This window comes from Dryobates pubescens, chromosome 19, assembly GCF_014839835.1.
Source record: "Dryobates pubescens isolate bDryPub1 chromosome 19, bDryPub1.pri, whole genome shotgun sequence".
Lineage (NCBI taxonomy): Eukaryota > Metazoa > Chordata > Aves > Piciformes > Picidae > Dryobates > Dryobates pubescens.
This window is the reverse complement of record NC_071630.1, coordinates 2,182,899-2,198,126: the sequence shown is the minus strand read 5'-3', so window position 1 is coordinate 2,198,126 and position 15,228 is coordinate 2,182,899. Positions and strand designations below refer to the sequence as shown.

Genomic DNA, 15,228 nt, shown 5'->3' with positions numbered 1-15,228 from the left:
CTGAAGTGTCTTCAGGAGGGCATTCTGCCTCTGCTGCCCTCGCTGAAGTGTCTTCAGGAGGGCATTCTGCCTCTGCTGCCCTCGCTGAAGTGTCTTCAGGAGGGCATTCTGCCTCTGCTGCCCTTGCTGAAGTGTCTTCAGGAGGGCATTCTGCCTCTGCTGCCCTTGCTGAAGTGTCTTCAGGAGGGCATTCTGTCTCTGCTGCCCTTGCTGAAGTGTCTTCATGAGGGCATTCTACCCCTCTTACCCTTGCTGAAGTGTCTTCAGGGGGGCATTCTACCCCTCTTGCCCTTGCTGAAGTGTCGTCTTTGATGCCAAAGACCTAAACCAAATATTAGGAGTTCTGTTCTGAGAAGGAAAATGTCTCTCCTTGCAGAAACCCAGCACTGCAGTGGAGTACTTGGCAGCTCACCTCTCCAAAATCCATGGTCTGGATTGGCATCCAGACAATGAGTACACGCTGGCCACTTCCAGCCAGGACAACTCTGTCAGGGTGAGTGTTGCTTCTGGGACTCCTGCTTGGGAGAGGTCAGGATGGTGGAGCAGATCCTCTTCTACCACTGCTGAAGAGTTGAGGAGTGCTTGCCATTGGCAGGTGCTGGATCTTTGGGTTTGGTGTGTGTGTTTGAGCCAGGGGCGTGCAGGAGAGGCAGAGAAGTCGTCCTGGGGTGGGCAGACATCTGTTTGCCATCTCTCTGTGGTGGTTTGGGCAGCACTGAAGCTGAAAACAACCACTCCTGCCCGCTGCTTGCCAGAGGGCAGCTGGCCACAGGTGCCAGAAGAGCCTTCTCCCCAAAAGGCAGCATTGTCAGCCTCAAGCTGATTACAACTTTGGGGTCGGGGGGAGACACGCTTGAGCTTCTGGAGCTCCCAGCTTCATGTCAAATCAGGTTATCAGTAAGAGGCTGCCCTCAAGCACTGCCAGGCAGGGCCTTTTCCTTGGGGGGGGGGGGGGGAAGCAGCCTGCTTTGTATGTCAGCCAAATGGAGCTCATTCACATTGAGCTGAGCTCTGAGGCAAATGCAATGGATGCCTGTTCCAGCAAAGCAAAAGGTTAGATTCTTCATTACCAAATGAGCAGCGGCAGCAGGGTGGGCCTGCCTCCAGCCTGGACTGGCACGTTGGCTGGCAGCCTGCAGGGATACCTTGGAGCTCTGAAAGCTCAAGCAGGCTGCCTTGTCTCCCTGCTCTAATGACTCAAGCCATGATCACTGTGAATCTCCCCCCAAGCCACTCGTTGTTGGGGAGATGCTGCCAGATGCTGCTTCGCTCTTCGTCCTTTGGGGCCATCTCTACCGCTAACGAAGGGGATTGCTAATCATGCTGTGGGCACCCTGGCATGCCTTTTGCTCTGGGTTGCTTTTTCCTCTGCAAGCCACGTGGCAAACTGCAGCCTGGAGGTGCAGCCAGCTGACTCCTGCCTTTGCTTTGTCTTCCTGCTTGTTGTTTCTTTTTTAAGTTCTGGGATTACCGTCAGCCTCGGAAATACCTCAATATCCTTCCCTGCCAGGTTCCTGTCTGGAAGGCAAGATACACGGTGAGTGAGGGACTCCCACCAGCCCTGCTGGGCAAAGGAGGTGTTAAAGAAAGAAGGGCTGAAGGGCTTCTCACCTGTTCCACTGCAGGGCATCGTTAAACGGTTGTTTACCAGCAGTTACGAAATTGGCGTTGAAAATCCGGCCTGGGGCAGGAAAGGCCCCAGGAGAAGCAAATCTGCAGTGGGGTGTCCTCAGGAGGAGGGAGGGCTGGCAGCTCGAGGGGGAGGAGGGAGGGTGGGCTGGCAGCGCAAGGGGGAGGAGGGCTGGCAGGGCAAGGGGGAGGAGGGCTGGCTGGCAGTGTGAGGAGAGGAGAAGAGATGGGCTGGCTGGCAGTGTGAGGAGAGGAGAAGAGAAGGGCTGGCTGGCAGTGTGAGGAGAGGAGAAGAGAAGGGCTGGCTGGCAGTGTGAGGAGAGGAGAAGAGAAGGGCTGGCTGGCAGTGTGAGGAGAGGAGAAGAGAAGGGCTGGCTGGCAGTGTAAGGAGAGGAGAAGAGAAGGGCTGGCTGGCAGTGTGAGCAGAGGAGAAGAGAAGAGAAGGGCTGGCTGGCAGTGTGAGGAGAGGAGAGGAGAAGAGAAGGGCTGGCTGGCAGTGTGAGGAGAGGAGAAGAGAAGGGCTGGCTGGCAGTGTAAGGAGAAGGGCTGGCTGGCAGTGTGAGGGGGAGAAGGGCGGGCTGGCAGTGTGAGGAGAGGAGAAGAGAAGGGCGGGCTGGCAGCGCGAGGAGGGGGAGAAGGGCGGGCTGGCAGTGTGAGGAGAGGAGAAGAGAAGGGCTGGCTGGCAGTGTGAGGAGAGGAGAAGAGAAGGGCTGGCTGGCAGTGTGAGGAGAGGAGAAGGGCTGGCTGGCAGTGTGAGGAGAGGAGAGGAGAAGAGAAGGGCTGGCTGGCAGTGTGAGGAGAAGAGAAGGGCTGGCTGGCAGTGTGAGGAGAGGAGAAGGAGAAGGGCTGGCTGGCAGTGTGAGGAGAGGAGAAGGAGAAGGGCTGGCTGGCAGTGTGAGGGGGAGAAGGGCTGGCTGGCAGTGTGAGGAGAGGAGAAGGAGAAGGGCTGGCTGGCAGTGTGAGGGGGAGAAGGGCTGGCTGGCAGCGCGAGGAGAGGGAGAAGGGCGGGCTGGCAGCGCGAGGAGGGGGAGAAGGGTGGGCTGGCAGCGCCAGGAGGGGGAGAAGGGCGGGCTGGCAGCGCCAGGAGGGGGAGAAGGGCTGGATGGCAGCGTGAGGAGAGAGAGAAGGGCGGGCTGGCAGCGTGAGATCTAGCGTGGAAATGTTAGAGTGGGTCCAGAGGAGGGCCCAAAGATAATCAGAGGGCTGCAGCACCTCCCCTGTGGGGATCGTTCAGCCTGGAGAAGAGAAGGCTTCAGGGAGACCTTCAGGTAGCCTTCCAGTACCTGAAAGGGGCTACAGGAGAGCCGGGGAGAGGCTTTTCACAGGGGCTTGTAGTGACAGGATGAGAGACAGTGGCTTCAAACTGGAAGAAGCTGGGTTTAGAGTAGACATTAGGAAGAAATTCTTCCCTGCGAGGGTGGTGTGGCCCTGGAACAGGTTGCCCAGAGAAGCTGTGCAGGCTCCAGGCCTTTACATGTTCAGAGCTAGGTTGGATGGGGCCTTGAGCCACATGGTCTAGTAGGAAGTGTCCCTGCCCATGGCATGGGGTTGGAACTAGTTGATCTTTAGGGTCCCTTCCAACCCATGCCCTCCTGTGATCGCAGCCGTGGGCATCATCCTCCTGGCAGGTGAGAGCCCAGGAGCAGGTGGTGGACTCTGGGAGCAGGAGGCTCAGAAGGTGGCTGCTGCTCTCACTGTCCTGTTTTAGCTCTCAGCTCCAGTACTGGTGCCTGTTGCACAGAGCAATGCAGCAGCTGTTCCCTCTCTGAGTGCCTCCTTTACTCCCAGAGCTTCCAAGTGTGCCACAGTGGCCACTTGCAGCATATCAAACCCAAGAGCTGTTGCCTTTCAGAGAGCAAGCAGCCAGCCACGTGAAGCTAAGGCTCTTACCATCAGTCACATCCATTCTTGGCTCTCCAGACAGCTGAATGTGGCCTGAAAGCAGTGCTGTGCCTTGCCTCTTGGATCCCCTTTCCCATGATGGGAAGACTGGCTTCCAGTGTTCCTCTGAGCATTGTGACCCTGAGCAGCTGCTGGGGCTCAGTCCCCAGGCAGCAGTTCTCAACCTGTGATATGGGAAGAGCCAAGGGTGAAATCCCTGCAGCCTGAGAGCTGAGAAGTGAGGATGCAGCAGAGGGAGGTAGTGGAGATCAGAGATCTGCATTGACTGTCCCCAAGTCATGACATCTTTTCTGTTGGGAAACACTGGTCCAGCTGCTTTGGACACCACCCCCACTCCCCTTCAGTTCTAGGCCTGCTTCTGTTTTGTGCTGAGCTCCTTTTAAAGCCCACACATTCCTGCTAGGACAGGGAAGGGATGAGGGCATGGTAGGAGCAGGCTGGGAGCAGAGCTCCCCAAGGCTAACTGGAAGGGTGTTTGTCTCTCTCAAGCCTTTCAGCAACGGGCTGGTGACAGTGATGGTCCCCCAGCTGCGTCGGGAGAACAGTCTCCTCCTCTGGAATGTCTTTGACTTGAACACCCCTGTCCACACTTTTGTGGGACATGATGATGTGGTGCTGGAGTTCCAGTGGAGGAAGCAGAAGGAAGGTGAGTCCAGGGCTGGATGTGCTCTTTCCCCTCCACTGTGGCCCTCAGCTAAGCAGAGCTGTGGAAGCTTGGCTCCTGGCTCCACCGCTTGTGCTCTCCCCATTTGACTCTTGTCTTTCCTTGGAGGAGCTCCCACCCCCTTTCCAGCACCTCCCCACCCCACAGGCTGCAGCTGCTTTATGCCTGGTTTATGGCACTGCCCACAGAAGTGTTGCCCTGTTGTTGCCATGCTAACAAAGCTGAGTGGGTCAGTGGCCACTCTTCATTGCTCCCCCGCTCCTGTGAGTCTGTTTTGAAATGGCTCTTTCAGAATGAAGAGCACAAGGGATTAGAGGGGTGCAGAGTGCAGGTGTTCAGAGCTTTGGGCTGACCACTCAACCCCTCACATCCCTGCCTGGAGCAGAAGCACCCAGCAGACCCCAGACCTAGGGAGCTCACCTTATCTGTCTGCTAGCACAGGCAGGGGAAGAAGAGTGTGAGATAAGAGAGGCTGCTCTTAGAGTTCAGGCCTGACTACATGTTCCAGCCTAGGCAGCTAAATGTAGGAAATTCCATCTCAGAGGTTGGATAACCACACAGAGCACAGCTTTGCTTCCAACCTCTCAGCTGCCAGCCACAGGACACACATGTCTGGCTTTGATGCCACTCCTGGTATGGCTTTGCAGTGCCATGTCAAAGTTCTGCTCCAGCCCTCTGCCACCAAGCCCTCTGCTGGGGCAACTCTCTTAGGTGTGGTGGGTTGGAAGTTTCCCCCCCAGCATTAACTCACCTCTACCTTGCTTTTCCTCTTTCAGAAAGAGGAGAGTGATGCAGAGCCATGTGAGGATCTAGAGTTGCAGTCTGAGACAGCTTGTGAATGACCATTGAAGCAGGCATGAAGCACAGCTGTGTGGTCTTAGCTGAGTTAATGGCTGTGTATCTGAGGCTGGAAGTCATGCTCATCTCAAGCAGCAGAAATCAAGCACACAAGGTTACATGCAGCAAGTAGGCAACAGCCTCAAGTTGTGCCAGGGGAGGTTCAGGTTGGGTGTTACACAGAGTCCCAGAATGTCAGGGGCTGGAAGGGACCTTGAAGGATCATCCAGTCCAACCCCCCTGCCAGAGCAGGAGCACCCAGAGCAGGGCACACAGCCACACATCCAGCTGGGTCTTGAATATCTCCACAAAGGGAGACTCCACAACCCCCCTGGGCAGCCTGCTCCAATGTTCTGTCACCCACACAGGGGAAAAATAGTCCTCCTCCTGTTTCCATGGAACTTCCTCTGCCTCAGCTTCCCCCACTGCCCCTTGTGCTGGCATTGGGCAGCACCCAGCAGAGCCTGGCTCCAGCCCCTGGGCACTCACCCTGCACAGCTTTAGCAACAGCAATGAGGTCACCCTCAGGCTCCTCTGCTCCAAGCTAAAGAGCCCTCAGCTCCCTCAGGCTCTCCTCAGCAGGGAGATGTTCCACTCCCTTCATCATTAGGTAAAATTTCTTCCCAGAAAGGGTACTCAGGCCCTGACCCAGGCTGCTCAGGGAGGTGCTGGAATCACCATCCCTGGAGGTGTTTAAAAGCTGCCTGGATGTGGTGCTGAGGGATTTGGTTTAATGGCATCAGCTTAGCAGCAGGGGTAAGATTGTGAGCTCTGTGTGCATGGTTGGACTGAATGACCTCAGAAGATCTCTTCCAGCCTCACCAGTTCTATGGTTCTGTGAAGCATTTCCTGCCTGCTTCAGTGCAGAGATCACCCAGACAGCACAAGCCTCCTTGTGCAGAGTCTGCCATGCTGTATTGACACAGGCCCTGGGCCTCAGCAGAGGGGTGGAGGCAGCAGCTGGGCAGCAGCAAATTCTTAAGTGGAGCAGCTGCTGGACAAGGGAAACTTTAACTGCATCCCAAGGCTTAAACAGGGGCATAAATAGCTCTGTGTCCCTTTATCTGGTGGGAGAGAGTATGTGGCTGGATGTCTTTCATTACAGCCTGGACTTGTCTTGGCATCACCCACATCTTTCAGAAGGAAATAGGTCAGAACTTAGGCTTAGATCCTCTGCATCTTGAAACAGATAGGATGAACTAAAAGAGAGTTCTTTACCTGGCAGTTAGCATACAAAGCAATCAGGTTCTCAGCTGTGTCCCTGCTTCTATTTAGAGATAGAAAACAACTGGCATGAATATTAGACATCACCCCAGATCAACAGGGAGTACTTCAGGGGAACTACTGTGCAGCATCCATGTTTGAAATGAAATACTTAGCAGAAGTAATAGAAACCATCTAGTTGAAGGCCTGTGGTGTTCCCCAGGGGTCAGAGCTGGCTCCACTCTTGTTCACTATCTCCATCAGTGACCTGGAGGGAGGAACCAGAGTGGCCTCTCAGCCAGTTTGCTGGTGATGCAGAACTGGGAGGAGTGGCTGACCCCCCCATGAGGCTGTGCTGCCAGTCAGCCTGACCTGGCCAGGCTGGAGAGCTGAGCAGAGGGGAACCTCAGGAAGCTCAGCAAAGGCAAGTGTAGGGTCCTGCACCAGTGCTGGTGAGGGGTGACCTGCTGGAAAGCAGCTCTTCAGAGGAGGACTTGGGAGTGCTGGTGGACAACAAGTTGTCCATGAGTCAGCAGTGTGCCCTTGTGGCCAGGAAGGCAAATGGTCTCCTGTGGCATGTGAAGAGGGATGAGGGAAGTTTTCCTCCCCCTCTGCTCTGCCCTGGTGAGACCACACTTGGAGTATTGGGTCCACTTCTGGGCTTCCCAGTTCAAGAGGCACAGGCAACTACTGCAGAGGATCCAGCAGAGGCTACAAAGATACTGAGGGGCCTGGAGCAGCTCTGTGAGCAGGAAAGGCTGAGAGCCCTGGGGCTGTTGAGCCTGGAGAAGAGCAGCCCCAGAGGGGAGCTGAGCAATGCTCGGCAGGAGCTAAAGGACCTGTGGGGGGCAAGAGGATTCAGCCAGACTCCTGTCAGTGGTGCCCAGGGACAGGACAAGGGGCAGTGAGCACCAACTGCAACCCAGGAAGCTCTGCTTGAGCATGAGGAGAAATTTGTTTGGTGTGAGGCCTGGAGCAGGCTGCTCAGAGAGGTTGTGGAGTCTTCTTCTCTGGAGAGATTCCAACACCACCCCACACCCCCCTGGCCATTGCGCTCCTGGGCAAGCTGCTGTGGGTGCCCTGCTTTAGGAGAGGGGTTGGCATGGATGATCTCCAGAGATGCCTTCCAACCCCCACCTTGGTGGGGCTCTGTGATTCATGTAAGTGTGGCAGTAGCTCCTGTTCATTCCTCTTTTGGTGAACTTGCAGCCCATTTGGTGCCTCTTTGCTGCAGGCTGCCCCCCCAGTTGGAGCTGTGGTCACCGTGGTGCAGGGAGGCATCGAGGCTGCTGCAGCCAGCTCAGCATGAAGCAGAAAACCAGACTCAACTCAGCCTTTGTCCACTGGGTGTTCCTGCTGGCTTGCTTGAATGTTTGCACTGAGCCTGGGGCTCTCTGCTTTCAGTGGGGTCTGTAAAGTTGTCTCTGTCCTTTCTAGGTTCCAAAGACTACCAGCTGGTGACCTGGTCCCGCGACCAGACCCTGCGGATGTGGAGGATCGACTCTCAGCTCCAGAGGGTATGTAAGCCTGCTCCTCTTGGGCTCTCACAGTCTTCTGCCAGGCTGCCTTCACCTCCTTTCCCTTCTCCCACTCCCTCCTCTGGTATACTAGAGCTGCCAGCTGCCACTGCACTTTCTTCTTCAGCTCTGGCACAGAGACCTGTGATGAGGCCTCTCTGTGTTTGTGCCCCAAAACCTTTGGGGTTCCTTTGTTAGAAGTCCTTTAGGGAGGGTGGAGATCAGTTACTGCTGGCATTGCCAGCTCCTTGGCTGCAAGACTGTATGACCCTTCTCTTGGCATTCCAGGCATCAGGCAAATGTAGGAATTGTGCCTTCTGCTCTCTCCCTTGTTCCCTTTTCCTCTTAGGCTGGTGCAGGCGGTGTGAATCCTGCCATGCTGTCTGGCAGCAGTTCCAAATGGCTGATGCAGTTACTAGACCTCCTGTGCTGGGTCAGAGTTGAGGTTCATATGGCCATGATGGCCCACACTGCCCTGCCTCATCTTCAGCTGTGGATGGCTTAGAAGGGGAGGAGAACAGGGCAGGTTTGGAGTGATGTTACTCTCAAATGCCCTGCTAGCCTCCTGCAGTTTGAAGCTTGGAAGCTTAGTGAGTATCTTTGACAGAGTTTGATGAGTTTCAGAGGGGTTCTGTCTTTCCTTGGACCTCTAGATTTTGGTCCCCTGAAACATCAACAAGGAGGTTGATGCCTTTTCTGCACAATGTGTGGAAACCCAGCTCTTTCCACATGTTTAGCTTGCAGCCTGCTCCTTGACACTGAAGATGAAACAAGCAGCCACCTTGGCTGTGCTGCTGGAGACCTCCATTGTATCCCTCCTCAGCTGCCTCCAAGTCAAAAGGGCTTGGCTCACTTAGAAGCATAGAGTGAACTCATGGAACAGTTTGTGTTGGAAGGGACCTTTAAAGCTCATCCAGTCCAACCCCTCTGCACTCAGCAGGGACATCTGCAACTGCAGCATGCTTACAGTCCCAAACAACCTGACCTGCAATGGTTCCAGCCATGGGGCATCTCCCACCTCTCTGGGCAACCTGGGCCAGGCTATCCTCACCCTCAGTGTCAAACCTTTCTCCCTTCTTTCCAGTCTGAATCTCCCTCTTTCAGTTCAAACCATCACCCCTTGTCCTGGCACATCAGGCCCTGCTCAGAAGTCTGCCCTCAGCTTTCTTAGAGGCCCCTTGAGGTACAGAAGGCCACCAGAAGGTCGCTCTGGAGCCTTCTCTTCTCCAGGCTGACCAACCCCAACTCTTTCAACCTGGCAGATGTGCTGCTCTGCATCTTGTTCCCTAAGTCAGCCTGAACTCACTGTCCTTTCCCCTTACCTGTGTTGCTCTGCAGCTCCCCTACCTGTGTTCCTCTTTCATTTTAATACAGTTCCTCCTGTGAGATCCTTCTGTGCTTGTTTGCAGTCAGCTGCTTTTGGTACTACCCTGAAAAAAAGGCTTGCTTGGCCCCAGCAAACCTGGTCATGTCACTATTCACCTCCTGTTCCAGGTTTTTAATGAGTGTGTTGAGAAGCATGTGTCCCAGCACAGGTCCTGCAGGTCTGTACCATGCCCCTTGGCTCCTTCCTGATAGATCTGTGAGCTTGTGATTTCTTACCTGTCTTTAAAATCAGTTGTTCAGCCATGTCAGAGCCTTTCCTCTTCCTCTGTTGTCCTTCTCTTTGGATCAAGCTGCAGCATGCTGGCATCTTGCTGCTGACCAGTGCTGAGATTTGCTACATCCTACCCCAGTGCTTTCTCCTCCCTTCTTGTTTGTTCTCTGTCTTCCCTGCTTCCTTGTGCTGAAGCTAAAATAAAAGTCTTCATGCTCTTCATGGAGCATTGGAGCCTCTAATCTGTACCTGGGTGCCTGGAAGGTGAATATCCAAAGCAGAAAGTGTGCTGCTCTCAGATCTGATCTGAAAAAATGAAACCACCTTGGACAAACTCAATCAAGGGATTGAAGTCAGATCAGCTTTAGTTTTGATTGGAGTCAACCCTCTGTTTCTTAGGCTGACCCTCTCAGCTCAATGGCTTTGTAAGGGAGCAGGAGATGTAGCCAGGCTGCCTGAGGTAACAGAGCTGAGGGTGCTGGAAAGTGGAAGATTCATAGAATCATAGTTTGGATTGGAAGGGACCTTAAAGATCATCCAGTTCCGACCCCACTAGCAGGGACACCTCCCACCAGCCCAGATTGCTCAAGGCTTCATCCAACCTGGCCTTGAACACCTCTAGGGAGGGAGCATCCACAACCTCCCTGGGCAACCTGTTCCCACCTCTCTTGGTCACAGAAGCAATACCAAGATCTAAGTCATGACTTGTGTGGACAGACCTGCCTTCCAAATCCAGCTCCCTGGAGGAAGGAGCTATGTAACGGTGACCCTCCCCACAGATTGATTCCTGTTATGCAGCACAGAACATAGAATCATTGAATAGTTTGGGTTGGAAGGGACCTCCAAAGGTCATCCAGTCATAGTATCATAGTATCAGTCAGGGTTGGAAGGGACCCCAAGGATCATCTAGTTCCAACCCCCCTGCCACAGGCAGGGACACCCCACACTAGATCAGGCTGGCCAGAGCCTCATCCAGCCTGGGCTTAAACACCTCCAGGGATAGGGCCTCAGTCCAACCCCCTCTGTAGTCAGCAGGAGCATCCTTAATATCATAGTATCAGTCAGGGTTGGAAAGGACCACAAGGATCAGCCAGTTCCAACCCCCCTGCCATGGGCAGGGACACCCCACACTAGATCAGCCTGGCCAGAGCCTCATCCAGCCTGGCCTTAAACACCCCCAGGGACAGGGCCCCAACCACCTCCCTGCACAACCCATTCCAGGGCTGCACCACTCTCCTGGGGAAGAACTTCCTCCTCACCTCCAGCCTGAATCTCCCCACCTCCAGCTTCATTCCATTCCCCCCAGTCCTATCACTGCCTGAGATCCTGAGCAGTCCCTCCCCAGCCTTCTTGGAGCCCCCTGCAGATACTGGAAGGCTACAATTAGGTCACCTCAGAGCCTTCTCTTCTCCTTAATTAGATCAGGCTGTCCCAGAGCCCTGTTGAGCCTTGTTTTGAATATCTCCACAGACAGGGCCTCAACTCCCTCCCTGGGCCACCTGTTGCAGTGCTCCACCACCCTCCTGGTGCAGAACTTGTTCCTAGCACGTGGATGTGTTTGTTCCTTCCAGCTCTGCGCCAACGATATCCTGGATGGAGTTGAGGACCTCATCGATGGCATTTCTCATCTGCCAGAGCCAGACAAGACCCTTCACCCCCAGGACTCAGAGCCCCAGCAGAGCTCTGGGCATGGGGATGAGGAAGGTGAGACAAGTGATGGGTTGTGGAACTTCAGACAGCAGCTCAGTTTGTGTTGGGGAAAGGATGCATCTTGCTATAAGGGGGGGAAAAAAAAATCACAGTACCACAGAGTGGTAGGGGTTGGAAGGGACCCCAGGAGATCATCCTTTGACTTGCAAACAAACAGGAGAGGAGGGGAGGAAGAGGTCTAAGATCTGTGCTTTGAACAGAGGAGCCAGCTGTGATGTCCCTTAGGGAAGGCATCTCTTCCTCACTGGAGCTTTGCTGCCCAGTGAAGTTCCTCTGTGCCACTTGTCCTCTCTGGCAGCAGAACAAGCTCCTAGAAGTTGCCAGCACCTCTGACTGCCTGAAGTTTTCACTTTATGATGGAACAAGCCCTGCTTACCTGTGCTCCCCATGAGCAGCACAGCCTCTCCTGCTCCACCTCAGAGCAGTGCTGTCTGACCTCTCTTGTCCCACAGGGGAGACTTCACTCTTTCACTGTCCCTGATGAGGCCACCCCCTGTGGTATGTCCTCTGTGGTTTCTGGGGGGGCAGGTCTGGCTTTGGTGAGGGTTTCCTTTGTGGCCCAAGGGTATGAAAATGGCTTTTCTGTAGCAGGGCAGGTTTTGCCACCAGTGCAGGATCAATGCATGAGGAAGTCCCTAGGTAGGAATTTGAGTTCTTTCCAGCCTAAAAGCTATTGTGGCCTGCTGCTGTTTCACCCTGGAGGTGGCTGCAGACCAAGGCTCTGTGTTCTATTAGTCAAGCCCTTTGGGGGATCTTTGAAGAGCAGATAAATCAGAAAGCCCACCAGCTGCTGCTTCAGCTCACAGCTCTCCTCTCTGGCTGCTGCCTAGAAAGGGGCTTGAGGAATCCAGGCAAACATGTGGGCTTGGGGGAGATTAGGAACTTAATTGGAAGGGAATGGGAGGACAAGACAAAAGGAGAAGGCTGCTCCTATTGGAAAGCTCAGAGGTGGCTTTTCACTTAAGTCTTAAGCTAGAAATAATTATCTTCCCTGACAGCCACTGATCTTCCTTTAATCCCTTCTTCAGCCTCTTTTTGTGGTGTATATCTGAGCACTCCAAGGAAATGACAAACAGGGATGAGTTGTGAAGCATCCCACCTCTCCAGGTCCAGCAACCCCACTGGGCAGCAGTAAGGCCAGAGGGGTTTGTCCCAGCAGCAAAGCCAGGAGCTTGTAGGAAAACTCTTATCAAAAAAGGACTGGGGGTTGTGTTTCTGCTAGGAGTAGTCTGCAAAAATCAACACTGCACTGCTGAGCAGTAGCTGAAGGGCAGGGGAGCAAGAGGCTGGGGCCAGACTCTTGTCAGTGGTGCCCAGGGACAAGACAAGGGGCAGTGGGCACAAACTGGAACCCAGGAGGTTCCACCTGAACAGGAGGAAAAACTTTGGTGTGAGGATGCTAGAGGCCTGGAGCAGGCTGCCCAGAGAGGTCATGGAGTCTCCTCTGGAGAGATTCCAAACCCCCCCTGGCCATTGTGATCCTGGGCAAGCTGCTGTGGGTGCCCTGCTTTAGCAGGGGGGTTGGACTGGATGATTGCCTGAGGTCCCTTCCATCCCCCATTGTGCTGGGATTCTGTGATACTGTGAGCATGAGGATGGCAGCTGGATAATTAGGACTTCCCCTTGTGGAACCACCATCAGAAGATACATTTAGTCCTTTTAGGAAGTGATGCCCCAGCAAAACCCCCTTCAGCAGGAGCTACCCCTGCCCTGATGGGATCACTGAATTGCCAGGGCTGGAAGGGACCCTGAGGACCATTTAGTTCCAGCCCCCCTGCCATGGGCAGGGACACCTCACACTAGAGCAGGCTGCCCAGAGCCACATCCAGCCTGGCCTTCAAAACCTCCAGGCATGAGGCTTCCACCACCTCCTTGGGCAACCTGTGCCAGTCTCTCACCACCCTCATGGGGAAGAACTGCTTCCTAATGTCTAATCTAAACCTACCCTCCTCTAGCTTGGATCCATTCCCCCCCAGTCTTATCACTACCCAACACCCTGCAAGGTCCCTCCCCAGCTTTCTTGTAGCCCCCTTCAGATACTGGAAGGCCACAAGAAGGTCTCCTTGGAGACTTCTCTTCAAGTTGGAGCTTCGCAGCAAGAGTCAAAGCAGAAGCCAGGCACAGCCATAGTCAGTGACCAGCTCTTCTGAAACCCACTCAAGTTTGCTATCTTAACCATATCCTGCAGTGTTTGCCTGGCTGCTCAAAGGAGTTCTGGCTTTCAGGGCTTGCTGCCTCCCTGAAGGAGGTTCCCTGGTGGAACTGGAAAGCTAGACCCAGCATTTAGATGAGGTTTTAAAGACCATGAAAGCACTGGAGTGCTTTGCAACATTAAATGCTGCTACAAATGAATGAAGCCTCTGCTAGGGCTTTGAAGTACCACCTTCTGTCTCCCAAAGCCTTCCTATGCTTTGGGAAGCATTCCATGGAAGCCAAGAGTGCTAGGAGGTGAGTCCCAAAGAGCAGAAGTCCACCAGGAGTCCTTTCCCACTGAACCTAGGGGGCTCCAGTTCAGCTGTTTGTGCCTTTGGAGAAGGGCTCTCAGCTGAGTAAAGATAGCCTGTTTAGGGCTGTACAGGGGACAGGCAGCTTCTGTAACCTTCCTAGGAAACCTGTGTGCAGACAGGTGTGAGTTTTTGAAGAGCAAGGCTCAGAACCCTGCCTCCAAACACCAGCTGAGACCCTCCAGCTCGAAGGTCTTTGCCAGGTAAAGGTCACAGCTCCGTGTGTCAGAAGAGCGGAGGGAAGCCAGCTGCCTCGGCTGTGCCAAAGAGTCTGTCCATGACAGCTTGTCTCACCCTCTTCTCCATCTTTGCTGTCAGCCTTAAAAGAAGATTTCCTCAATGACCCCCTGGTGGGAAAGAAAAGTGACCAGCTGGGGCTGCCTCAAACGCTGCAGCAGGAGTTTTCCCTGATCAACGTGCAGATCCGAAACGTCAACGTGGAGGTAAGGAGCTGCCTTTGGCCTGGCTTGTTAGGAGGGGGGGAGTGGGCTGGCTGTGGCTCACCAGAGCTTGGTGGGGGGGAAGCCTTCTTTGCTGCAGTGACTGCTGTCTGTAAACAAGGTTTATTTTGAGCTGGAAAGATCCTCTTGGCCAGGGGTAGCAAGAAAGAGGATAATCCCAGACACTGGGAGTAAGGGAAGTATTTCAGCACAGTAAGTACACTGGCACTGGGCCTAAGGAGGCTGGGCAGCGTTTTCCTCCCTGCCTAGATTGCAGAGTGCAGAGTGACTTGTTCCACTACATGCAGCTGATCTCATGTCAGCTGTTTCTGATCCCCATCTGCTGAGCCCTCCCTGTCCTGCACTTTCGCTCTCAGTTCTGGCATCTCCCTTGCACTCCAAACAGCGTGTCCAAGCTGGCAGGAGGCAGAGCACTGGACTGGGATGGGAGGCTTGGGGCTGCTGCTTGTCTCCTTTTCCCACCCCTGTAGTTTCACAGCTCATGGCATGATCCTGATGTAGTTTGCTGAGATCTTAGATGCTGCCTGTTACTGCTGTGCTGGGCCTAGAGCTCCCCACAGCACTCTGCTGGCGGAGCCCAGTCTGTCCCCATCCGCCTGGGGTGGTTTGCTTGTTCCCCGAGCTCACTGCCCTGACAAACAGCATGATTTTGCCTTAGGGGTGTGCAGAGGAATCAGCCCTTCAGCAGGAATTCAGTCCACTCTTGGGTTTTGAAGGTCCTTGGAGCTGTAACTGCAGAGCAATTCCTTTTCCTCACACAGATGGATGCGGTGAGTCGGAGCTGTACGGTGTCGGTGCACTGCGGCAACCACAGAGTCAGGATGCTGGTGATGTTCCCAGTCCAGTATCCCAACAATGCTGCACCTTCCTTCCAGTTCATCAACCCCACCTCAATCACTGCTTCCATGAAGGCAAAGCTGCTGAAGGTGTGTGGGGAGCCTACAGTGGCTTTATAAACCTGGACACTTGGTGTGTAGATGAGGGACACAATAAAAAAACACCTGACCTTGCTGGAGACATACAACAGATCCATGCTGTGGAGCTCCTAGGCTGAGGCTTTGGTTGGCTTTGCTGCCCAGAAGTTGACTTTCTCCACTGGTGCTTGTTAAATGTGTTCTTCACTGCTGCTTAGCTCCAGTGTGATGTGTATCACAGAGTCATAGGATTGGTTTGGTTGGAAAAGCCCTCTGAGATCATTGAGTCA

At 54.2% G+C, this 15,228-nt stretch overlaps 1 protein-coding gene across 1 annotated transcript in view; it reads left to right on the top strand.

Moving 5' to 3' along the window:
- WDR59 (WD repeat domain 59) overlaps window positions 1–15,228 on the top strand; it is a 72,599-nt gene that overhangs the window by 23,894 nt on the left and 33,477 nt on the right. The window contains exons 8-14 of the mRNA XM_054170245.1: window positions 377–493; window positions 1,460–1,537; window positions 4,021–4,177; window positions 7,673–7,752; window positions 10,921–11,053; window positions 13,882–14,006; window positions 14,786–14,950. Coding sequence (XP_054026220.1) covers window positions 377–493; window positions 1,460–1,537; window positions 4,021–4,177; window positions 7,673–7,752; window positions 10,921–11,053; window positions 13,882–14,006; window positions 14,786–14,950 — 855 coding nt within the window. The remainder of the gene's footprint in view (window positions 1–376; window positions 494–1,459; window positions 1,538–4,020; window positions 4,178–7,672; window positions 7,753–10,920; window positions 11,054–13,881; window positions 14,007–14,785; window positions 14,951–15,228) is intronic.